The sequence below is a fragment of the Ovis aries genome, chromosome 12 (assembly GCF_016772045.2).
Source record: "Ovis aries strain OAR_USU_Benz2616 breed Rambouillet chromosome 12, ARS-UI_Ramb_v3.0, whole genome shotgun sequence".
Taxonomy (NCBI): domain Eukaryota; kingdom Metazoa; phylum Chordata; class Mammalia; order Artiodactyla; family Bovidae; genus Ovis; species Ovis aries.
In genome coordinates, this window is record NC_056065.1 from 72741521 (window position 1) to 72768598 (window position 27078).

At 37.4% G+C, this 27078-nt stretch overlaps 1 protein-coding gene and 1 pseudogene across 3 annotated transcripts in view; one reads left to right on the forward strand and one right to left on the reverse strand.

Annotated features, from left to right (window-relative positions):
- Positions 1 to 27078, reverse strand: part of SYT14 (synaptotagmin 14) — a 200632-nt gene that overhangs the window by 120247 nt on the left and 53307 nt on the right. For 2 of the 3 annotated variants that reach the window (XM_060396737.1, XM_027975976.3), the window contains exons 1-3: positions 23932 to 24018; positions 20884 to 22130; positions 17051 to 17266 (exon numbers count right to left, since the gene is read on the reverse strand). In XM_060396737.1, coding sequence (XP_060252720.1) covers positions 17051 to 17266; positions 20884 to 21814 — 1147 coding nt within the window. In that variant the 5' untranslated portion in view covers positions 21815 to 22130; positions 23932 to 24018. Of the gene's footprint in view, positions 1 to 17050; positions 17267 to 20883; positions 22131 to 23931; positions 24097 to 27078 lie in introns of those variants that run through there. The other variant, XM_027975977.3, reaches the window with a different exon arrangement.
- The window catches only part of LOC105616622 (cyclin-dependent kinase 1-like), a 30920-nt pseudogene continuing 30748 nt past the window's right edge, over positions 26907 to 27078 (forward strand).

Below are 27078 nucleotides of genomic sequence, written 5' to 3' on the forward strand. Positions count from 1 at the left end.
TATTTCCTTCATAGATCACTGATGCTTAATTAAATTTATACTTAAAGAAGCATTTCCAAGGTTACCAGTGACCAAAATCCCATAGTATGTTTTTTTCTTAACTGCTATGACAAAGCATAATGACTTGGTTTAAATTGTAAAACTTTAATTTTTAAAAAACTTTAATGTGAAAGTGTAAAAATTTAATTTAAATTGTAAAAGAAAAGAATTTTCTTCATAACTATCTAGGCCGTAAATAACTACCATACTAATTCTCAAAATCCATATAAATTACCTTAGTTTTTGTTGATGAAATTACTGAACACCTCAGAGACTTAAATATAACCAAATTTTCTAAGAAAATCTTTATCCGTATGAATAGGTATCAAGCAAAAGGAAAGGGATATGCCAAAACATCAAAACACCTCTCAGCTTCTCAATGTAATTTTTGACTCATACATCAGAGACTTCAATGTAGTGTAATATTTTCTCAAAGGCAGCAAGTTTCCAAAGGATGGAGAGATTTTTCATCATTTTAAAGTAAAGCAGAACCTCATATCATTTCACCAAAAACTGATAATTAAGTTGATACCTCCCTCTTTGAAACACCTCAGTAATTATTCACCATGAATGGAGCTGGAGGAGTAACTACCTGTCACGATGTACCATTTGTGTAGTTAGAGGTCTAACTCAGCTTTCACAGTCGACCCCAATGCCCAATAAAGTCTGCATTTGCTCGGGTCTCTTTTCTCTTTCCTTCTGAAATTTAGACCATGATTATTATCTGCTCAAATGAGGGGCAGACATGTCCTTCTGACAGCGTCACATAAACATGTGGCTCATGCTATTGCCGTCATAACTGCCTTATTTTTTTTCTCTCTTCATTCATTCATATTCTATCTTGTGCTATAGCAGAAGTTTCTGTTACAGTTTCTGCTTTCAAAGAAAGGATTGTGAACAAGATTAGAAACATGTAAATAAATTTAGTGTAAATGCCTAGTCAAGTCTGTACACACAATGTACAGAATGAGACACATGGAAGAGCAAGCTGGGAAAACAGTATAGGGAAGTTAATCCATCGCTAATTATCATCTTCATGAGAAAGCTTTTAAATAAGACAACACAACACTGATACATTCCTCGGTTCCACTCTGCATTTATAACTATTTGCATTCTTTCTCGGTGATGGATTTTTAACTGAGCATTACAGAGTCAGAATCACCTCTAAAAAATGAAAGAAGGATATATGAGGAATTATCATCACAAATATCATAAATAAACAATTATGATTTCATATTTTAAGGCTCTGATTAGGTTTTCCTTTTCACCTTTTCCCTGTTTAACTTCTTCTCGTTTTAGAAAGACAGGCAATAATTCAGAAACTTCTAACCGTAAATACTCTTCCAGTGGTCCACAAAGTGTAAATTAATTTAGAATAATTAACTCTGGGATGTAGACACACCCTAAGAAAATTACTTAGTGGCCTAATCAGATTACATTAGGCATGAAGGGATAGGAGGAAAGGGGTATTTAAATATAGAAGACTCAGTAACTTGTCTAAAGAAGTTCAGAGTCTAATGAAGGAAGATTTTTATCTTATCCAGCTGTTCTATTAACTGATACTTCTTGATTTCCTTTTACTCACTGTTTACTCCTTTTCCCCCAAGGAAAAAGGTACATTATACCTTCAATGGTTCTAAGGTGAGACCATTTATGTACATTTAAAAACATACAGAAGTATACTTTCTATGAACGGCTTATACGTATATGTAAAATACGAAAACAAAGACTGGAAGCATATATATACCAAACTTGTTAAGGGTAACCCTGAGAAAGGGTGAAGGGTCAAGAAAAGGGAACATTTAGCTTTCACATTAAATTTTTTAAAAGTATAGTTGATGTACAATATTGTGTTAGTTTCAGGTGTACAGCAAGTGGTTCAGTTAAATAGATATATATATATTTTTCAGAATCTTTTCCATTACAGGTTATTACAAGACACTGAACATAGTTCCCTCTGCCATACAGTAAGTTCATAATTCTATATTAAGAAAATACCTTGTATCTGTTAACCCGAAACTCCTAATTTATCCTCCCCCAGATGCTCTCTTTTCCCTTTGAAAACCGTAAGTTTCCAAAGTTTGGAAACAAACCATAAGTCTGTTTTCCATCTGTCAGTCTCCTTCTGTGGTGAACGTTGATTCATTTGTATTATTTTTTAGATTCCACATGATATCTGTCTGTCTTACTTCAGTTAGTATGATATTCTCTAGATTCAGTCATGCTGCTACAAATGGCAATATTTCATTCTTTATTATGGCTAAGTAATATATCATTATATATATCTTCTTAAGCCAGCTGTTGCCAGGTACTTGGGTTGTTTCCATGTCTTGGCTTGTCTTGTAAACAGCGCTGCTACGAACTCTGGAGTGCATGTATCTCTCTGAATTAGAGGTTTTGTCTTTCCCAGATATATGCCCACGAGTGGGACTGCTGGATGATATGCTATCTCTATCTTTAGTTTTTAAAGGAATCTCTGTACTGTTTTCCATAATGGCTGTATCAATTTACATTCCCACCAACAGTATAGCAGGGTTCTCTTTTCTCCATACCCGCTCCAGCATTTATCATTTGTAGACTTTTTGATGCTAGCCATCCTGACAGGTTTGAGTTGATATCTCCCTGTGGTTTAGATTTGCATTTCTCTAATAATTAACAATTCTGAGCATCTTTTCATGTGCCTGTTGGCCATCTGTATGTCTTCTGTGGAGGGAAGTCTATTTAGGTCTTCTGTCCATTTTTTGATTAGACTGTTTTTCTGATATGAAGTTGTATGAGCTGTTTATGTATTTTGGAAATTGAGACCTTGCTGGTTGTATCACTTGAAAATATTCTCTCCCATTCAGGGAGAAAATAAAAGCAAATGAAACAACTGACAAAGGTTTAATCTCCAAAATATACAAGTGGCTCACACAGCACAATACCAGAAAAACAAACAACCCAATCAAAAAGTAGGCAGAAGATCTAAACAGACATTTCTCCAAAGAAGACATACAGATGGCTAATAAGCACATGAAAAGATGCTCAGTGTTGCTCATTAATAGCGAAATGCAAATCAAAATTACAATGAGGTGTCACTTCACACCATTCAGAATGGCCATCATCAAAAACATCTACTAACAGTAAACGCTGGAGCAGGTGTGGAGAAAAGGGAACCCTCTCACACAGCGGGTCGGAATGTAAATTGACTCAGTCACAACAGAGAACAGTATGGAGATTCCTTAAAAAATCAGGAATAAAACTACCATATGAGCCACAATCCCACTACTGGGCATACACTTCAAGGAAATCATAATTGACAAGGACACACGTACCCCAATGTTCACTGCAGCACAAAATTTACAAAAGCTACAATATGGAAGCAACCTCAGTTCAGTTCAGCTCAGTCGTGTTCGACTCTTTGTGACCCCATGAACTGCAGCACACCAGGCCTCCCTGTTCATCACCAACTTCCAGAGTTTACCCAAACTCATGTTCACTGAGTCGGTCATGCCATCCAACCATCTCATCCCCTGTCGTTCCCTTCTCCTCCTGCCCCTAATGGCTCCCAGCATCAGGGTCTTTTCCAGTGAGTCAACTCTTTGCATGAGGTGGCCAAAGTATTGGAGTTTCAGCCTCAGCATCAGTCCTTCCAATGAACACCCAGGACTGATCTCCTTTAGAATGGACTGGTTGGACCTCCTTGCAATCCAATGGACTCTCAAGAGTCTTCTCCAACACCACAGTTCAAAAGCATCAATTCTTCGGTGCTCAGCTTTCTTCACAGTCCAACTCTCACATCCATACATGACCACAGCCTTGACTAGATGGACCTTTGTTGGCAAAGTAATGTCTCTGCTTTAGATGTCCATTAAGAGATGAATGGATAAAAAAGTTGTGATATATATATATATATATATATGTATACAAGGGAATATTATTCAGCCATAAAAAGAATGCATTTAACTCAGTTCTAACGAGGTAGATGAACCTAGAGCCTATTATACAGACTGAACTAAGTCAGAAAGGGAAAAACAAATATCATGTGTTAACACATACCTAGAATCTAGATAGATGGTACTGATGATACTATTTGCAGGGCAGCAAAGAGATGCAGATGTAAAGAACAGGTGTGGACACAGAGGGGCGATGATTTTAGAGAGTAGCATGGAAACATATATATTATTATATGTAAAACAGATAGCAAGTGGGAATTTGCTGTGTGACACAGGGAACCCAAACCTGGTGCTCTGTGACAACCTAGAGGGGTAGGAAGGGGTGGGAGGTGGGACGGAGGTTCAGGAGGAAGAGGACACAAACATGCCTATGGCTGATTCATGTTGATGTACGGCAGAAACCATCACAATATTGTACAGTAATTATCCTCCAATTAAAAATAGAATAAAATTTAAAACAAGAAAACATTCTCTCCCATTCAATAGCTTGTCTTTTTGTTCATTTCCTTTGCTTTGCAAAAGCTTTTAAGTTTGATTAGGTCTTTTATTTTTGTTTATGTTTCTGTTGCCTTGGGAGGCTGATCTAAGAAAATATTGCTACAATTTATGTCAGAGAATGTTTTCCCTCTGTTCTCTTCTAGTTTTATGGTATGGTGTCTTATAGTTAAATCTTTAAACAATTTTGAGTTTATTTTTGTAAATGGTGAGCGAGTGGTCTAATTCCATTGATTCAGAGGTGGCTGTCCAGCTTTCCCAACACACTTGCTGAAGAGTCTGTCTTTTCTCCGTTGTATATTCTCATCTCCTTTGTTGTAGACCGACTGACCTCAGGTGCGTGGGTTTATTTCTGGGCTGTTTGTTCCATTGATGTATCTATCTGTTTTGTGCCATAATCATGCTGTTTTGATTCCTGTAGCTTTGCAGTCTTGTCTGAAGTCTGAGAGCATTATGCTTCCAGCTTTTTTTTTTCCCCCTGAGGATTGTTTTGGCAATTCTGGGTATTTGTGATTCCATGTGAATTTTAAGATTATTTCTTCAAGTTGTGTGAAAAATGTTATGGGTGTTTTGATAGGGATCACATTAAATCTGCAGATTGCTTTGGGTAATATGACCATTTTAACAATATTAATTCTCCAATCTAAAAGTATGGGGTATCTTTCCATTCCTTTGAATCACCTTCAGTTTCCTTTATTAATGTTTTATAGTTTTCAGTATACATATACATCTTTCATATCCTTGGTTAAGTTTACTCCTAAGTATTTTTTGTGACATAATTTTAAACAGAATTGGTTTTTTCATTTTCTTTATTACCATTTTCCTTGGTAGTATAAAGAAATGTAACAGATTTCTATATACTAATCTTGTATCCTGTTACCTTGCTGAATCCATTAGGTCTAATACTTTTTTAATGAAGCCTATAGGTAAGTGTAGTTACTCAGTTCAGTTCAGTTCAGTCACTCAGTCGTGTCCGACTCTTTGAGACCCCATGAATCACAGCACACCAAGCCTCACTTTGCGACCCCGTGGACTGTAGCCCACCAGGCTCCTCTGTCCATGGGATTCTCCAGGCAAGAATCCTGGAGTGGGTTGCCATTTCCTTCTCCAGGGGATCTTCCCGACCCAGGGATCCAACCTGGTCTTCCTCATCATAGGCAGATGCTTTACCCTCTGAGCCACCAGGGAAGCCCTAGGGTTCTCTACACGGAATATCATATCAAGTGCACACAATGGTAGTTTTATCTCCTCCCTTCCATTCTGGGTACCTTCTACTTCTTTTTCTTGTCTGACTGCTGTTAGGATTCCCGATATTAAGTTGAAAAGAAGTGGTTGACAGTGGGCATCTTGACTTGTTCCTGAATTCAGCAGGAAGGCTTGTGGCTTTTTCACCACTGACTATTATTTGGCTATTGGGTTTGTTGTAGATGGTTTTCAACATGTTGAGGTAAGTTCCCTCTATACTGATTTTGGTAAGTGATTTTATCATGAATAGATGTTGAATTTTTTTGTGCATCTATGGGGATCATATGGCTTTTGTCTTTTCTTTGGTTAATGTGGTATATCATACTGATTTCTCTGCATATGTTGAATCATCCCTGCAACCCTCGGATAAATCCAACTTGATCATGGTGTAATGATTCTTTTTATGTATCGCTGGATTTGGTTTGTCAATATTTTGTTGAGACTTTTTGCATCTATATTTATCAAAGATAATGACCTATAACTTTTTTTGTTTTGTCTGTCTGGTTTTGATATCAGGGTGATGGTGGCTTCACAGAATGAATTTGGAAATGTTCCCTTCTCTCCAGTCTTTTAGAATAATTTGAGAAGCATAGGTATAAGTTCTCATTTGTATGTTTCATAGAATTCTACAGTGAAGTAATCTGATCCTGGACTTTTGTTTGCAGGAAGTTTTTTTTTTTTTTTAAATCACAGATTCTGTATCACTTTTAGTGATTGGTCTGTTGAAATTATGCTTCTTTTTGACTCAGTCTTGGTAGATTGTATGTTTCTAGAAACTTGTCCTTTTCTTCTAAGTTGTCTAGTTATTAATAGCTGGCATATAACTGCTCATATGACTTTTTGTATTTCTGTGGTATTGGTTGTTATTTTTTCCCTTTCATTTCTTATTTTTTTGGTCTGCTCTTTTTTCTTCTTGGTGAGCCTAGGTCGAGGCTTATCATTTTTATCTTTTAAAAAAGCCATCTCTTCCTTTTATTTATGTTTTTTACTGTTTCTTTAAACCTCTATTTTATTTCTTCTCTAATATTCTGTTATTTCTTTCCTTCTGCTGACATTGGGGTTTTGTGTTCTTATTTTTCTAATTCTTTTAGGTGGTACGTTAGTGGTTTGAGATCTTTCTTCTTTCTTGAGGAAGGCTTACATCACTATGAACTTCCCTCTGAGAACTGCTACTGCTCTATCCCAACCGGTACTATCATTACTGCTTGTCTTGAGGTATTTTCTGAAGGCCATGCCTTGCTATTCATGAACTGACGCTGGGCTCCAAGGTTCAGCCAAGATCACATCCCAGGCCCTCGGGGCTGTCTTCACACAGCTAGATGGAGTCCACTCCCAGGGATAAACACACGAGTTTCAGTGCCTAGCCACTGCGCGTACTAGCAGCACCCACCTCCCTACCCACCATTCAGTGCATGGTTCCAGACAGGAGATACCATGAGGCGGCAGCACTAGTGTCTCTCCACCTTAATCAAGCTGAATTTTTAAAAGCAAGACATATTCACATGTTAGTATATAAATTGTTTTAAAGTACAGCCATAAAAAATTTCTGGAAAAAATAACGCTGAAGTACAAATGCTTGTTGATTCTGGGTAGTATGAACATTAGTGAAGGACATTAACTTCTTTGTATTTATTGTTTTAGTTCCTACCAGTCCATTAGAAGGAAAGGTGTAGCTCTTTATTAGTTGACTAGTTTATTATTCTATCAGGGATGCCCAGTTTCATAGCAGCTGCCTTCTCAGTTTCAAGAACTGTAAGTATCACAGTAGTAGAGATACCTTTATTACTGCTGGGACTGTTACAAAGACTTATGATATTAGATAGGGCTTCCTAAATCTCCTATCATATACTCTAAAGCAAAGGTCTACAGCCAAGCTTTCTGCCGAACAGTAATAAACCACCACCTAAGATGTGACACTTCACATTCCCTGCAGAGACCCTTATGCTCTTGCTGTGGTTTGCTTAATACAAATATGTCTGGAGGTGACAGGAGCCTAGTTCTAGATTCCTGTCTGCTAGACAATTGAAATATTTCACATAGGAGCCAATTCCTAAAATCTCTCCCCTTATCTAAGTGAGTTTTCACAACAGTCTGTCATGACTATTGTTTCACAGTATCTCAAAAAAAAAAAAAAAAAAAACAACACCCAGCTCTGACCTTTCTGAAATAAGCCTAACAGGTAAAGTAACAAGTCACTGGTATTTCCTCAAACTTTCTGTACCAGGTTCCAAGGATACGAAGTCTGCATACAAGCAACTTGCAGAAAGGCTAAATACAGGAGGCATAATATGCTTCGTATCTGAGTTTGAGGCCAAACCCCAGGTATTTCCCACTTGTAGGGTTCTTTATTTGCCTAGGAGTCCAAAGTCTTCATGAAATGTTCTTGGAACAATGAGATAGCAATCTCAGAAGATAAAAGTTCCTTCATTCTTGTATAGGTAGGAGAGTAGCTGATACAGTACATTATGGTGGTCAAGCAACTGTCCTCTGAACCAGCTGAGCCTGGATTTGGGCTCCAGCTCTTACAGTCGTGGAAAACTGGGCATATTAATGTACCTCTGTAGATGCTGTTTTATTTTCAGAATTGATTAATTAAATATATAAAAAGTAATAAAACCAGAAGATTTCTGTGAAGATAAATTCTATACAAAGACTTCAGCAGTGCCTAAAAGAAGAATTGATGCTTTTGAACTGTGGTGTTGGAGATAACTCTTTAAGAGTCCCTTGGACTGCAAGGAGATTCAACCAGTCCATTCTGAAGGAGATCAGCCCTGGGATTTCTTTGGAAGGAATGATGCTAAAGCTGAAACTCCAGTACTTTGGCCACCTCATGCAGAGTTGACTCATTGGAAAAGACTCTGATGCTGGGAGGGATTGAGGGCAGGAGAAGCAGGGGATGACAGAGGATGAGATGGCTGAATGGCATCACTGACACGATGGACATGAGTCTGAGTGAACTCCGGGAGTTGGTGATGGACAGGGAGGCCTGGTGTGCGATTCATGGGGTTGCAAAGAGTCGGACACGACTAAGCGACTGAACTGAACTGAACTGAAAAGAAAATAAACATATATTCCACTGTAGCCACATTAATAAATATTCCTCCAGCTTGAGGGCTCCTTCATGACATGCCCTTCCCACCATGCTGTCCTCCAAATTTCCACTAATACTCTAAAACAAGTGAGGGTTTTTTCTCCTGGGCTCCAGAGTTGACAGCCATGTTGGGCTTAGTCTTCAGAAGTAGCTTCAAATTTTCCATTTCCTTAAAGAGATTACCTCACAAATAGACTTGCCTCTCTGATTAGGGTTGGTTTCCCAGGAGATGTACCTTGTTGGTAAGCTTAAACTCAGGGAAAATACAGATGTTCTAGTCAGTTTAAACCACCCACTACTGCTCTTAGAAATAACATTATTTTCAATCCATTTGTGACTGTATGTAATGCTCCCTAAATGCAGGTGAGATTGAGTTCCTATAGGCATTGCTAATGCCTGTAACCCTGTAAATTAAACTTGTAAATTAAAGTGTCAGGCCCCAATTTAACCTTGTCAGATTGCCATCAGCATTATTCCTCCACTTTCCAGATATGCCTCAGCCTCTCAATGGACAGAGCCTGCATTCAATTTATAATTATCTCTTATTAACTCAGGTGACTGAGTAGTTCTTTTAAAAGACACCGACCTATTCTCTGGTTACAAATGCCTAGAGCCTCAGTTTTGCAGCTAATGAACTGTATGATCTTAGCAAAGCTGCACGTGTCTGGGTGTCAGTTTTGTAATCAATCTATTAAGGGTATCTTTAATGTCTATGTTTTAATTTCCATCATTCCACTACTAGACAAGTATCTCAGACAAAAAATAAAACTATGAAGGATCCATATAGATCTAGATCCGTTCAACACAGCAATCCTACCAACTTACTTTAAGATTGGAAGTGTATAAAAACAGCCATTTAGGACCACTGCGTATGGTTGTGTAGTCTGTACACTGCAAAAAAGTACCTGGCTGAGGTGGGTTTGCTTAAGTACAACGTGACCTTGGTCTGCCATATCTTACACCTGGAGGAAGGAATGCCTTTTTCTTCTAACACAGGTGATATCTGCTTCACTGAACTATATTCTCTTGGTGTACTGTCTGCTCAAAGGCAGTGCTGCTTTCTAATTCATCCACCCGGCAGGCCACGCCTTTAACTAAGTTGCACAAAGACATCTCATCCCTTAGGTGAGATGCGGTTTGCAAAAGTAGCATAATGAAAGAATTCTTCACTACTGGTAACAATTGACCTCATCACAGAAAAAAGATCTCCAAAACACAAAAATGTAGGAAAAGTCTTCAAGATCAGTTACTCCTCAAACTGGTCATATTTAGAGTACAGATACATGTATACATATACACATGTACACAATAAAGAATTCTTCAGAGGATAAATTTTCATGAATAAAAACCTGAAGTCAAGGAAAATGTTTAACAAAAATTTAAATAAACCATGTAATATATATCACTTTTACCATGTTAAGACACTAAAAATGTTTTTGTCAAAAGCATGTGAAAAATACAGACAAAATTTTTTTGTACTTACCCTCTTCACACAGAAATTGTGAAAATCAGTAGAACAATCTTTATAAAGAACTTAAAATGCACTTAAAGAAAATATAAACAAAAAATTTATTACTATTAAGTACTAAATTATTTTAAAAGTAACATTTAAATAAAGGGAATAAAAAAAATGTGCTTTAATGGTCCGAATCTTAAGAGTGCGCTTCCCCGGTGGCTCAGTGATAAAAAATCTGCCTGCAATGCAGGAGACGCAGGTTTGATCCCTGGGTGGGGAAGATCCCCCACAGAAGGAAAATGCAGCCCACTCTAGTATTCTTGCCTGGGAAATCCCATAGACAGAGGAGCCTGTTGGGCTACAGTCCATGGGGTCAGAAAAGAGTCAGACATGACTTAGCAACTGAACAACATTCTTAAGAAAACATCAAAGTCAACAGCACGGAGCTTGTGAAGCAGCCATAAGAAAGAGTGGCGTGTGTGTGTGTGTGTCTGTGTGTGTGTGTCTGTGTGTGTGTGTCTGTGTCTGTGGGGGGGGGGGCGGGGTCTGTGTATGGGTTACATGTACCCTAAGACATAAGGCATACTGGAAATTATTTTATTTTTAAATATCATTTAAAATTAGTTCACCAAAAAAAATCATACGATTTTTAATATAGCTATGCCATAATATGTAAATATAGCTTGATAATCTCTATGGTAAATTAAGAACAAAAAGCTATAAGTAACAAAAAGACATTCTAATAATTTTATACTGCTTTTTCTTTATATAAAATCTAATAAGGCGTCTCATATAAAAATGGTAAGTACTAAATAGCATGAATAGAATTTCAACGGTTGTGCTATCTTACCAACTTAAACAAGATATCACAACCTACTATTCAACTCTTAAAACCTTTTTAAATTAAGAGGATTATCAGAAAATCTTAATTTTAAGAACATAGTAAAATAAAATTGTGAACAAAGGAAATCTGATAAATTATTTTAATGTTCATTTTTTCCAAAAAAATTTCTTAGAGATAGTATCCCCTTTTGTATTCCAAAAAATGGAAGATGAACATGGCCACCTAGAGGAGAAAATATGATCAACAAATACAGGCTGTCACATTTTCTTACTCTTTCTGTAGTATCTGTATTTCAGATTTATAATATGTATAAACGTCTCTAAAAGACCCGACGGAAGAGATTAATTATAAATAAAAGAGACAGGGAGGACACTGAAGCAGCAGTGATAACCCATCAGAAGCTAAAGCATCATTTGTTTTGTAGTGAGCTTGACAAACGTAGTCTTTCTAACTTACTGTGTGACCTTAGGTTAAAAGCTACTTATTTGACCTAAAATCTCCTCTCACTTCTGTAAAATGGAAATAATCTTATCACAATGTGTTGCAATGAAGACTAAATGTGACAAGGGGTACAGAAACTAACAGTGTCAGGCACACAGGAGGAGCTCAGTGAATGGAGGTCCTCCCTGCGCGGCCAGAAGGTCCTCCTGCCCTGTCGCTCCTAATCCCTACCCGGCCCTCTCTGACCCCCTCTACCCTTACAGATACTGCCAGTACTGGCTGTTTCATAGCGTCTCTACTGGAATTATTCAGAGCTGAGAAATGGGGTAATGGTTCCTTACCAGCCCTGATGAGGTAACAGTTCAGTTCAGTTCAGTTCAGTTGCTCAGCCGTGTCCAACTCTTTGCGACCCCAAGAACTGCAGCACACCAGGCCTCCCTGTCCATCACCATCTCCCAGAGTTCACTCAGACTCATGTCCATCGAGTCCGTGATGCCATCCAGCCATCTCATCCTCTGTCGTCCCCTTCTCCTCCTGCCCCCAATCCCTCCCAGCATCACAGTCTTTTCCAATGAGTCAACTCTTCGCATGAGGTGGCCAAAGTACTGGAGTTTCAGCTTTAGCATCATTCCTTCCAAAGAAATCCCAGGGTTGATCTCCTTCAGAATGGACTGGTTGGATCTCCTTGCAGTCCAAGGGACTCTCAGGAGTCTTCTCCAACACCACAGTTCAAAAGCATCAATTCTTTGGCACTCAGCCTTCTTCACAGTCCAACTCTCACATCCATACATGACCATAGGCAAAACCATAGCCTTGACTAGACGGACCTTAGTTGGCAAAGTAATGTCTCTGCTTTTGAATATGCTATCTAGGTTGGTCATAACTTTTCTTCCAAGGAGTAACAGTATGTCATGTAAAAATGCACATTAAAAAATATCTTCCCTTCTACCTTGTAATTCCCTTTAGTCACCTCAACCCACAGGAGTCAAGTCCGATCTTCATAAACATGCAGAATAGTAGGCAGATAAAGGGTCAGATCAGTAATGAGACACATAACCTATTCAGCTGATCTCTTTACTTGTATCCCAGGAAAATGAACAAATCCTACAAGAGAACGGTACTCAGCGGTCCTCTTAGGTGGCCAACCACGAAGTGAGCAGTATTTCTCCTGAGTCAGCTATGAAGAGGTACAACCAGCTGGCAGAGACCCAGATGGGTATCAGAAGCAACCCACCCCCATTATGAATACATACCAGAGGAAGGTTACTGTTCTGGGGTTGGACACAGAAGATGAACCCCTTCAACTACCTCTTTTTCTTGATAAAGGAGGAAAAAGTAAAATGAAAATGCAGGTAGCAAATGAACACTCTTCGCCTTACTGTCTCCCAACCACCCTCAGTCTCACTTATGAGTCTACACTTCTCAAACGTACACAGAGTTACTGATCAACTTCTAATGGACAACGGAGCTCGTCCGCACTCTCATCCCCACTCTCTCTGCAGTGTGGCATCCAAAACTCTCCTTCTGTGGCTGACGAAATACAACGTTCTAGTGAGTCTCCATTTTATCGGTTACTTACTCTTCTCTGTTTAAGCGACACCCTTAATTCTGTTAATGAAAGGAAATGACTTTCTTTTCTCTCCACACATTCTCCCTCATCAGTTTAATTACGTTCCTTGGCTTCTATTGGCTAAGTATATATGATCTGGCAAAGCTTCTCCCAAATTCATTCATGATTTTAAGATCCACAACCATTTCCAACTGCTTAAATATTGTGCCTTACCATACACATGAAACCACTCTTATCTCCCACCCCTCCCCCACCTTCCAAGTAAGAAACGTCCCTCTCTGGATTTCTTATTTATATTAATGACCTCAGCATTTTCCTCGTCATACTTGTTGGAAACTAGGATCATTTTTGACATTTCTTCCTTCATTCTAAAGTTCCAATACATTTAGTTTCTAAATCCAGTAAACGATGCCTCTATAAGATCTCTCCCATCCTCTTATATTCCTACTGCCATTATTATAATTCAGATTTTTACCATTTCCCACATAGATGATTCCAAAGGCCTCCTTAATTGGTGAGTTTTTCCTATAGTCTTCCTGTTGTAAACTACTCTTTTTAAAGCATATCCCTGGTTGCGGTTCCTTGGTGAAAAACTTTCAATGAGTTGTTGCTGGCTAACCAATGAAATCCAAACTTCTCAGAAAGTCACTCCAGGATTTAGACATTATCTGTCTTCCCACTTTATTTTACACATATATAAACATGTATATAAACACACACATATATATAAACACATATATATATAAACACATATATATATATAAACACATATATATATATAAACACATACACACACCTATGTTAGAGTTAAGAAGAGCCTTTTCTCTGTTTCTGAAATAGTCCCTAGATTTCACTACTTTGTACTGTGGCATTTATGAACTTCATTCTAAGATACCTCTACTTATTCTTTTTACCAACTTTCTACCCATTTTCAAAGCTGAACCCTAATGCCATTTTCACAGAAGCTCTCTCACACTTCCCCAATGGATAGTATTTCGCTCCCTTCCTTAAAACCTTTCAGCATTTCATATGTATTTCTGCATCTTTAGCCTGTGGGCATGTTCAGAATTTAACTATCACTTGAAATTGCTGTTCTCTAAAATCCAGAGCTCTGAAATGTCCCTTTCTAATCAAGTTCTCCTGTTCATTTCCTTTCTTCACTGAATCTACTTTGGACTCACAGCAATCTCTGATTTTTCTATTAGCAATAATCTATGATACAAAAAACTATCTTCTTAGTCGATCGCTATCTTACGGTCATCTCTCCATCCTAAACCCCAGTGCCAGCATTTTAACAATAAGGATATCCATCTCCACCTGGATATTCCACAGACCCCTGAAATACAGCATGACTGAAACCAGACTATCTCCTCCCACAAACCTACTTCTCTTATGCTTTCTAAACGCATTAAACAGTCTTTCCTCACACACAGCATGCAGTCATTCGCCAGGATATACTGAGAAGTCCCTCAGTGTCTTCTTGAGAAGTCCCTCAAGTTCTTTGTCCCTCAGTCAACATTGCTAATAGGATCTCATGGCTGTTTATCGAATCTGTCCTTCTGTCTTGAGCAGTTCCTACCTCCAATTCATCTTCTGTTACAGTATTTAAACACTAACCTAAAAGTGCCACACTAGCCAGTTTAAAAACTTTCTAGGGCTCCATATTTCCTGGAAGACAACATCCAAACTCCTGAGCATGGCATTCAGGCCCATTACTGCACCTTCTCCAAGCACAGATCCTAGATGAAGCCTCGGAAACACAGTGCGTTCTGCTTTCCTACAATCACTATTCTGTGTGACTGAACAGCCCCCCTCAAGTCTAGCTCACCCACCCCATGCAGATCCCCCATCCCCACCTCCCAAAGCCTCAGTCACCTCCTCCTCTGTATTTCTGCATGACGCTATTCTTGTAATTAACAGACTTCTTACCACACAACGTGACACGTGTACTCACAGGTCATCCTCCGCCAGTCTGGGGGCTCTTTAAAACAAGCTTGCTTTGATTAATCTTTTATATAATTTTTTATAAAATGCTTTTATTTACATCCACAGGATCTAGTATGGCACATAAGAAGCTTTCAACAAATGCTTATGAAATAAGTAAATCTCACTTCAGAATGCCTAAAATCAAGCTATCCTGGATGTTTTACCAAATGATTTAGGGGAGAAATGGTAGAAAGGTAAGAGTCCTAAATACACAGGTGATGTTGAAATGAGAGGTGATTCCAGAGGGAAGGGCAGGAACGGAAGGGCCACTGCGGTTACGCTTCTCTCTCTACCGCGTTCCCCAAACTGCTGAGCCATAGGAGAGTAACAGGACTAGTGGGAAGAAGCAATCAAACCAGCCCAGAAGCGTAGGGTGAGAAGGGATGAGTAGAGCAAAAAAGCCTAAACTGAAGCTGCAAAACAGAAAACGACTAGAGTCCCATATTGCACACTCATAGCTTGCTTGTGGCTACTCACTCTCATCACCATCACTGTTTCCTCAATCACAGCTATGACTACCATTTACTGATCACTTACCAATCAGGCATCAGACACTGTGCTAAGAACACCACACGTGACATTTAAGGTCCATGACAACCCTATCAGCAAGTTATTATTCACACTGAGAGACAATGAAACAAACCTACTAACTGTTAGCTGCACTGCTCAAGGGTTCACAGCTTGGTGAGTCACAAGGTCAGAATATGCACACGGATCAGCCTTTAAGATCCATTCTTTCTGTTCTACTATTCATGAGCCAGGGTTTACATAAGCTGGGGACTGGCTTTGTCATTTTTGCATTATTTAGTTATCACTGTAAACAATATCTTATTTTCTCTAGTGTTAAGTAAGGTATTTTTGAGGGTAGAGTCCATGTCTAATATTTTTTATTTCTTTCCGAACATCTCATAATGAGCTTTCTATATTTATTTTCTTACTATACCTATGTACTAGCAGAAATAAAAGGGAGGTATATATGCCAATCTTTAGTTAGCATTAAGCCAAAAACAAAAGTAAATGATTTAGCTCTTTTGACAACTGTATGTGCCAGGGTAAGTCATCAACAGTAACAGGTCCCAAAACACAAGCCACAGCTATAAAATCAAGGTTAGTTTGCGTCTGATGTGATAATAAAAGTGCTATTTAAAATACATTGCTCTTTTCTTCATATCTGGACATATATATAATAATTACTAGGAGTAGAGACACACTGTATCAAGTACATGAACAACTTACTTAAATGTGGAAGGAAAAATGCTGTAAGCAATAGCAAAGCTTTGGCCATTGCCTTCTCCATTTCTCTTTCAGAAAGATATAACAATGTGTGAGAGTGGACTTGTATCTTCTATGTAGGTTGAGTTCAAACGTCAGTGTCCTCATGTGAGGCAAAAATCAGTTAGAGACAAAATAATCCTTGAAAACTCCTTAAATTCCCCGTAAAACCTAGTACAATACAGTGCAGGTACTCCATAAATTTATCTCAGTTTTTCCTCTACATGGAACAGATCATCATTTCTTCTGCTACATGCTGCATGAAGTGTCTGGCTCATGCTAGGGGCCATACTGAATGAAAACGCATTCATTTACACATGGCAATCACAGTCAACACTGTGAGATATCAGTTCCTGTAACAGGTATTTAGGAAATGATTCCATCTGAGACAAGAGCATATTCCCATTTCCCATTTCATGACTGCTAGACATATGTTCATTGTGAAAGAGCACTAGAATTACCACTGTATTTCAATTCTTGGTGTTTTGGTTTGGGATGTTCTGGTTTTGGCTTGAGCTCAAAGATTTGAATTTGAATAAACTGCAGTCCCAGAAATGCGACTAGACTATTTGTGCTCTCATTTACTGTGCAGCCACAGATGCCCAGAGGTGTAGAAACAAATAACTAAATACTATAGCGTATCATCTAAAAAAATTAAATAATTAACCTATCTTACCTTCATCTATTGATGCTTCACTACTGTATCCATCATACTCTGCAGAAAGAGGACTATATTTCTGTCTCGTTTCCCAAGTATAGCTCTTTTGTCTAGAATCTGCCAATGGTAGTCTGGAATTGTGTGTTCTGGATAAGGCCTCATGGTATTTACCCAGAGCTTCATCTTCACTTTCAGAGGATGAACCATGCTCATCTTTGTCCATGTAGGAATTATCTATTTGGAATGACAAGGAGAGCAGATCAAAATTTAATGCTATAAAATAATGGCAAATTTGCTATAGTCATATATATGTTATATATATGTGTCATATATATTCATATACACACAAATATATATATACACACACAATCTGAATTTTCCACTTTAGAAAAATATTTTTTCATCTAAGAAGCCCAAGTTTTGGATTTTTATGTTTTACTAGAATAAACTGACTTGCATATTTGAATTATATAAATAATGTTAGTCATAGGGATTTTCCAACCATGATACAGATAAACAGAATAATAGGGCTTGCCATCTTCCACAATTTTTTTTAAAGCATTAGTAGCACACAAAGAAGTTTAAGTATTGCTAATACATACGGATCTGACTGAAATTATTCATGTAACAAGAGACATTATTGGTCATCATCTTAGCCAAAATTTTCATAGCTGATACTGCTTAGTGCTAGAAGCAGAACAAAGAGACAGACAGACATACACTACTGATTGAAATATTAATGATTCAACTTTCTAGATAGCAATCTGGCAAGACATATCAAAGTTTCCAATTTGTATAGTCTTTGATTCATTTGTAAGAATTAACCAATTCCATTTCTAAGAATTCAGCCTAAAAAAATAATTAACAGATGGGCAGTGATATGTATTTACAGAACTGTGTTTAACAGCAAAAGAAAACAAAAATGCACGCTAAATGTCCAACGCTGGGCCTTGGTTAAGTAAATTATGATACATCTGTGCAATGATACACTATGCAATCATTAAAAACGAGGAGGTGAACTTAGAAGTGCTCACAGGGAAAGAATGCCTACCATATAATGTTAAGAGAAATAAAACAGAAGTTATCATCTGATTTAAAAAAACAGAGTAACACACACACACACATCTACATGCAATGAATACACACATCCATGCAGTATAAGTTTATGGATACATACAAAAATATCTGGAAGCATATATATCAAACTTAACACATCATCTGTGAAAGACAGACTTCCCAGGGAAACTTTACTTACATATACCCAAATTTCAAATTACATTTCCAGAAGACAAACGGGCCAATTAATTTTATATTCTTTTAAAAAGCACTAGTTATTATTAATATCATTTACTTAAAAAGTAAAGATTTTGAAACTGCATCACATTGAGATTCATTTAGACAAGATGTAACCTTCTCAGAATTCTAAAACAACCCCAGAAGGATGAAGAGACCACAGCAGTCAGAAGTTATTAGTTCAGTCTAGACATTTCTCTCATTATACTCAGCTAAAATCATCTGCACTACAGGAATCAAAGTTTAAAATTCAAGTGGAGAGACAAAGAACGAGAATAAGATATGGGATCTAAATTCAATATTTAGAGTTAGAAACATGGTAGCCTCAGGGTCCCTAGTCCAAGTCCCACTTTTAATTCAGTAAAATAAAACTATCAAAGGGTAAAACCATAACCAATGTTATATTCTGCACTGACAACACTTAGTCACCAGCCACATGCAGTTATTTAAATTAAGTAGAAATAATAAAATTTAAAACTTAGTTCTCCAGTGCTACTAGCCACATTCCAAGTGCTCAAGAGCTATGTGTGGACAGTGGTTACTGTATGGAGCAATACAGATGTGCCAAACTCTTCCATCACTGCAGAAAGTTCTATCAGACAGGACTGCGATGACGGCAGATCTACTCTAGAACCTAGGCATTCTGACTCCCAGGTTTTAGCACTGCGTGGATTCTAAGGGAGCAGGAGAGCTCTGAGGAGGGTAGCAAGAAATTTACTACTATAAGATATTACCTGAAGTAGGCCCTGCATTCAGAAAGGGAAAAGGAAACCTGTCTTCCTCTTATTATATCTTATAAGCTCTGTCAGAACCTAGGACTCAGGTATTAATACTAGCAATATTGCAGTTCAGCTATATGAAGGGACAATCCATATGGGTCAAATGATTTTCAAAATGATTTTTAAATCATAATATGTTCCAGTTTGGAGGTGGTGGTTCAGTTGCTAAGTCGTGTCTGACTCTTGCGACCCCATGGGCTGACTGTAGCACACCGGGCTCCTCTGTCTACGGGATTTTCAGTTTAGTACTCATTAAAATCTAGAATATTGAGAGATATGTGATTCCTTTAGGTAGTAGCATGCTTCTTAATTTAAACAAATCAAAATTTTAAATTCTGCACTACTATCTGTGAAGTACTTATTAACAGCATCCATTCTGTTATTTTATGAATAAGATAATATGTAAACTATTTTACTTAATTTTATTTCTTTTGATTTTTATTACTTCAGGTAATAAGGCTACCAAAATTAAATCAAGGCTACTGAAAAAAAAAAAAAAAACACTGAATCTGACATTTCAAACAACTGCTAGGAGGATAAACTTCAAAACAGATATATTTCCAAAAATTTACATTCCTTTTTAATTGGCTCATCCATCTTGGATCAGCCTCTATTATATCATTTAAAAATCACTCAGACAACTGATAAACAGCAGCTTCCCATCACACAGAAAGTCTTGCAGCAGAACTGAAACGGCCTTCTGCATTTCTAGTGCTACTCAGTTTTTTGTTATTTTATGAGAATGTAAACATACACAAAAATTCCATATGTATCTTTTATAAATAAAAGCCAGTGTACTTCTGGTGTTGTGATCAGATCAATGGTAAACGAGAATGACTAAGGGATAACCATGGCTCAGATGATAAATAATCTGCCTGCAATGTGGGAGACCTAGTTTTGATCCCTGATTGGGAAGATCTCCTGGAGAAGGGAACAGATACCCACTCCAGGAATTCTGGCCTGGAGAATCCTATGGACAGAAGAGCCTAGCGGGCTACAGTCCATGGGGTCACAGAGTTGGACATGACTGAGCCACTTTCACTTCACTTCAAGGGATAACCAGGAGTGGTAACTGACAATATGAAGAAAACCAAGTAACTGTCAGCTAATTGTTTTGAAAACTGTCACAAATATTGTGGATGAAAATTGTGACTGCTTAGTTGGAATCGTAATTGTACATAGAGAACTCATGAATAAAAAGATTGTTCATGTATATGCTTCGGAAACCCAGAAGTCATATAAAACTCTCAATGTATGGCGAAATGAAAAGACATATTCTGAAGCATGTGTTTCAATAAAATAAAAATCCATTGCTTTCAAGGAAAACATAAAACATTTGGTAGATTCTTACCAGGAAAGATGTGAAGAGCAACAATGTACAAACGGTTAAGGGTAGGTTACAAAAACACAAAATTTTAAAATTCAACTACAGCATGCCAAATAAACTCCAATTAAAGTATGCAGAGTACTTAAGAAAACCATAGAGTTCTGGGTTGTACAATAAATGGGCATTAGGTAAAATGAAGGTCCTTAAAATTGTCCAAATAATGCAGGGACCAGGGGCAATACTTAAATCAGAGGACTACAAACAACATGCTTTTGAAAGGACTGTAAGAAAAAACTGCATGACTTTAAAAATGTCTCCCAGTAAGAGGACTCAAGAAAGCCTTAGTAATACAGATGCACAGAGAACAATTAAAGAAGTTGGATGATGTTTTTCCTAATGTGAAAAAATTAAGAGAAAATTTTATCACTCAAACTCACACTAGGAGACCTCACCTTTTTCTGATATTATCTTAAAATATTTTTCATCTTTACTCTTTGCTGTTTCTTTTTTGGCAGAAATGGCTTCATTTTTCTTTGTTCTTATATCTGCTTTCCCTTTATAGTATTTTGTTGGATTCATTTGTTCTTTGATTTTTCCTTGACACTGCTCTTTAGAATTAGTTGATGCTGCTGGATATAAGTCTTCCTTCTTAATGGATTTCTGTATCATATGTCTACTGCTTTCCAAAATATCTTTTGGAGAACATTCATTTCCTAAATAGTTATTCCCTTTGTGGCCTTTACTTTTAATATGTGTTTCAGCTTTCTTTAAGTAATTTTCTTTCATTTCTTGATATCTTACCTCCTTTAAGTCAGGTTTACCGTCACTGGAAATTTCTAATCCATTTTTTTTATACCTGTCAGTACTTTCAAGTTCTTGCCAAGCAGATCCAGCACTTGCATCCTGCCTGCTAACTGATATCCTACCATCACGCACATGGCCTTTCAAAGAATCGCCTTTCAAGCCATTATCTGTTTCCTGATACTGCGATGGCATCTGCTGCCTATTATTAATATGTTTAACTCCTCCTCCTTCGTTCATTCCTCGGTCTTGCTTTTGTGAAACTGAAGTATTATAGCTGTTTATCCGATTTGCTCGGTTCTCTAAATTAAATGGTGCTTTCTGACAATTAGTGTTTTGGGAGACTTCTGGTTTTGTGGTGCTTTCTTGTTTAGAAGTATCTGCAGCTTCTGGGGCTGCAGAGCTTTCCTCTTCTGGGCGAAAGCCATTTATCATGCTTGTTACCTGTTCAGCAACTGAGTCAGTGAACGCATAGCTGACTTCTCCTACGGCAGCGGTCAAATCTTCCACAGCACTACTGATCGTGTCCACCAGAGAGGACACTGAAGGCAGATTCTGCTGAAAACTTCTGAAAAATGCCATTTTCTATTCCTTGTTCCTAAAAGCTGCAATCATGGAATTTTCTCTTCTCAAAATATTAAGCACTCTGGAGTTTCAATTTAACATTTACTTAAATGGTGCTATTCATTAGCTCAATATCAGTATTTCACATTAGGCCTTTTAGTCTTTCTGTAATAGCTTATGTAATGGAAGAAATATGTTGACGTAAACGACGCTTCAAAAAAAAAATCAAACCACTTGGTTTAAACGTAACGACATTTTTTCCCACTCCACAGCTGTCATGACAGCAGCAAGACAGTATTTTTCCCTCAAATACTATTGGGTTTTTATTCTATACCTGCAAGAAGAAGTATAAAAAGGATTTTTATTATGTACTTTTTAGTTAACTTATTAATAGTCTATGTGTGGGAACTGCCCTATATTATTAACAAAGCACCAATACCATTTCAAAATAAAAAATGTATTAAGGATTCCCCCAATACATATATTCCCCCAAATATGTATTTGTTTATACATCTAAACAATTTTGCAGAAATTAGAATAGGGAAGAGCAGAGAGAGAACATTTGCTGAGTGGCTATTACACGTTAAGAATTGTGATTTACAAATTTTTTTCTTATTTGATCTTATAATAAATCTAGGAGGTAAATATTATTATTCTTATTTAATAAGTGAGTAAAGAAACAGCCTCAGAAAAATTAATAAGGTCCCCCAATCTTTCCAATAGATCCTCAAGGTCAAAACTCTTTCTACATTGAGAGTAAGAGGATATTTAACTTTTCACTTTCATTCACTCAAACGAGCTCTTGGGTTTTCCCGAGGCCATGGAACAGACTGAATGCAGGAGCAGATACGAGAATCCAGTTGCTTCCTTCTTCTGTGCCAGTCATTAGACTTGCAATGTAAAACAATGTCGCTCCTCTCATAAAACGTATTTTTTGGTTTTAGAAAATATACAGTTTTTAAAATTAATACATTTTAGATTAACAAGTAATAGACTTACTGTTGGGTTTTTAAAACTAAATTGAAAAAATATTTAAAATTTTTCTTAGCTTTTAACTTCTAACTTGGTATATATCATTGAGCTATAACTCACTTAAACAAAAACTCTTTGGGGTCCTCAATAATTTTTAAGAGTGTAAAGGGATAAGACCAAAGAAAAACTAGAAATGCCAAAACAGAGAATTACTGGAGGCTACTAAAAGAGGTTTCTTTAACCAGTTTATTCTACACAAATGATGAAAAAAAAATAAAACAGGTGAAGTATGAGAAACATTAATCAAACCAAACCACATAAAATACCACAGTTTCCTTAATGCAAAATCTGCATGATGTAATTCAACAATAAGATTTTTATAAACAATGAGGCTATCACTTTTTAAGTTATCAGATATAAGAGAAAAGCATCTCTTTAACACTTATACATGGGCAAGAAGTGTAAGGCTTCTCTTGTATTTTTCCTTAAAATTCTAAATTAATGTCTCACGTTTACAATTTTCAACTTCTTTTTGCTATTATTTACATAAGCCAGTCTTTGGAAACAGCAAATAAAGAACTCTATAATAAGTTAAAAAAATAAAAATTTTTCTTAAGAAAAAGAACAATATCACAGCCCTCATCTTTCCTAGTATCTGGTAACACTAAGCAATATATCTATGTTGCCAAGGAGGAAAGAAGAACACTAAGTTTCATAATCAGATTTTACATACTAAATTACTAGAGAAAACCACCTTCTCTAAACAACAAAATTATCCATTGCTGAGAATTCAACAGCAGATTAAAGAGTGAATACTCTCAAAAGCTTTCTAGGGACATGGGAAAAAAGCTCTCTAGAAAACTATTTGGACAATGGATTTAAGCACAGAAAGCAATAAGATATGTCCTTCTTCTTAAAGTATATAAAAATGTCATTCTATGATGATATACAATTCATTTTTATGCAATATAGTAGCAATTCATGGGCAATAAAAAGATAGCTGAACATAATCTATGTAATAGATCTTTTACTCTCACAGAATAATGTCTAAAAGTTAGTTTACTGTATGTCAGAATCAAGCTTTTTAATGTACATCATATTTTTAAAATAAAGTAATAAACAGTAGATAGACTAAACAAGAGAAGCAGCGATATGATACTTACAAATTTTATCTTGTGAATTCTTCCTTGCACTGTATCCTGAACCAAGATCTGGAAACCCGCCAACATTTTCAAAACAGAACTTCTTATTAATATAGAGAAAAAGGAGCAGCATCAAGATAATAAACACCCCAACAGCAGACAAAAATCCAACTGCCTCTGGAGATACTGGAGGGAAAAAAAGTCACAGCTGTAAGCATTTATTCTTCAAGTTACAAATAAGAAGGAAACCCCTATACATTGTGTTAAGATTGCTGCCTTATTTGAATTTTATTTTAAAATTTTCATAGTTCACAACAGTTCAGTTTGTGAGAAAAAATAAATTGCGCAGTTTAACGAGTTGTTCAATTTATTCAAAAGTATGTTAAAATTTATTGAAGAGTATATTAACAGTTTCCCTGTAAGTTATGTGGGAACAATCTTACAAGAAATAGGTCTATAAAAGAGGCAGTTACCATATATTTAGTCCATTGACGAGTATTAAAAAATTTTTAAAACAAGATTTAGAAAAACTTATTTCCCAGGCACTTAAATTTATGAGTATACTATTGCTGTTATCTCTAAAAGCTTCAATGGTTCTTTTTGTGTTAAACAACTGTGGACTTTTTAACTTGGCATTGAAAACTCCAGCCTCTTTTCAATACTTCTCTCCAATCAGATGATTCTGTTTACCACATCCCGTGTTTTTGTCTGCCTCCTCCCCTTGCCAGGAGTGACCAAGTATCCTCTCTATACCAAATCCCACTCATTCATTCACCCAACAAATACTCTGCAGCAGCGGCCATACACCGAGCATATCACACATGCATTTCCTATCTTCCTTGAACAGGCTGGTGAAGGCAGTCACATCGCAGTGCAACCAAGGTTATGTAACCCAGTGCTGAAGGATCAAGTAAGCTTTTCTGCAAGTTATGGCTCCTGTGATTATATTTTAAGAATCAGCCAAAAAAGTGAAAGTGAACATCGCTCAGTCATGTCTGACTCTTTGCAAATCCCAGGGACTACACAGTCCATGAAATTCTCCAGGTCAGAATACTGGAGTGGGTAGCCGTTCTCTTCTCCAGGGAGCTTTCCCAACCCAAGGATCAAACCCAGGTCTCCCGCATTGCAGGCGGATTCTTTACTGTCTGAGCCACCAGGGAAGCCCAAGAATTAGCCAAGTGAACACTATTTCATGCAGAAGAAACAGCATGTGAAAATAAGAGTTTCTGTGCATTCCAGAAACTCCATGAATACATGAGAATCATGAACACAAGAGAATACATGAAATCATCCAGGGAGATTTGGTAGAGTGAGAACAGACAAAACCTTCTCCAACTTCTCCAATCCTTAGTCATCTCTTTCTTTTCAGCTTCTGCATTCTCTCTCTCTGTGGGACCAGTCATTTGGAATTAAACAGAACTAAACTTTTATCATCTCAGTGTCTGACTTAAGCATTAGTAGACAACGAATCCAAAGCCTCAAATACCACCCTACTCTTTTCTCCTCCACTGCTCAAGCAGCAACTAAAACGTCATCTCCTCCAAAATTCCTTTTTTAATCTGAAGAATCATGACAATTAGCATCTAACTCATTTGTTAAAAATGAAGTCACCCACCAGTCAATGATGAGTGCTTTACTCTCCTAGCTCTTCAGCATTTGTGAAAGCTAGGCATCCCAGGTGCAGGACTGATATGACATTATGGTCTGTTCAAAGCTGGGTCACCAGTACTGCAGTCAAGGACAGAGCAGAGAATGATACTGCAAAGGAGGCGTGATGAGTGTGAGGCAGAAGGCGGCAGGAATGGTGGAAGTGCTCTGAATTGCAGCCCAGTGCGGAGGAACAGATCCCGCTACCAGAACCAAGACGTTACGCCTAGACGTTAGCCCTTTCTGTCCCATTCTCAGGCTGGAGCATAGTCAGGAAATAGAACATAGTTTCATAAAAGAATCTAAGGTATATGACATAAAACAGTGATACACATCAAGCCTGACGGTTAAGGTAAAAAAAAAAAAAAAGGTAAAAAAATTATCATCAGCAGATCTAAAAGCTAGGAAGATCGCAGCAGGACAGAATCTGGTACGAAGACACAAAATTCTCAGTGTGACCATATTCAGTATTACATTATAAACAGCACATATAGGAGCTCCCCTTTCAGCCCAGGCCCAAAGCACACTAAGAAATGTGATGCCGTAAGTGAACACACAGCATTAGCTCTAATAATAAGCGGCTTAAAATCTCCCATCCCGTATGGCTGAGTCCCTTCACTGTTCACCTGACACTATCACAACACTGTTAATTGGCTATACCCCAATACAAAATGCTTTTGGTGTTAAAAATAAATAAGTAAAATTTTAAAAAAATCTCCCATCTCTTAGAAGACTACATGAAGGAGGAAACACGACTCACCTAAGAAAGCCAGTTACTGCTAATAAAAACAATATAGCATATATTATGTGCTATTCACTTTCAAGTACTTTATATTTATTAACTCTTTTAATCTTCACAATCTTCCTCGTTGAGACATGGAGCTATTATACCACGTGCCCAGCTAGAAAGTAGAAGAATCAGGATTCAAGCCCTGTCTGGCTCCACAGTCTGGGTTTTTAACTACTGCCCATACGTCTCTTGTGTTCCTTTGCTTCCCTTCCCGCCTTTCCTACACCTTTCCTCAATCCTTATTTCTGTGTTCCTCTCTCATTTCCCTCCTCCCTTCCCACTTATAAATTTAACCCAGGGAGAAAGGTCAACTATAAACACGTACAATACAGCAAGCATGACAAGAGAACTACTGAATATATTAAGCAGTGCTGCTGCTGCTGCTAAGTCACTTCAGTCGTGTCCATACTGGAACACAAAGAAGGAATACTACCCGGCAAAGTTACAAACACTTCAGAAAGGAGATAACACTTGGGTAGGCTATGAAAGATTAATAGAAGCTCTATTAAAGAGTAAAGGGCAGATGAAAGAGCGTGATCAAAGACCAGGAACAGTGCGCATGGCGTCCCATCGGCACTACTGGGCCATAGTCCTGGCTGTCTTATCTACCTTTGGCTCCTCTAAGTACTTAGCACAATGCTACCAGTGGACACTATACAAACATTTGTAAATGCATGAGTGAATGTGTGTTCAGGAAAGATCAAAAGTATGCCAGAACAGTTACTGAAAAT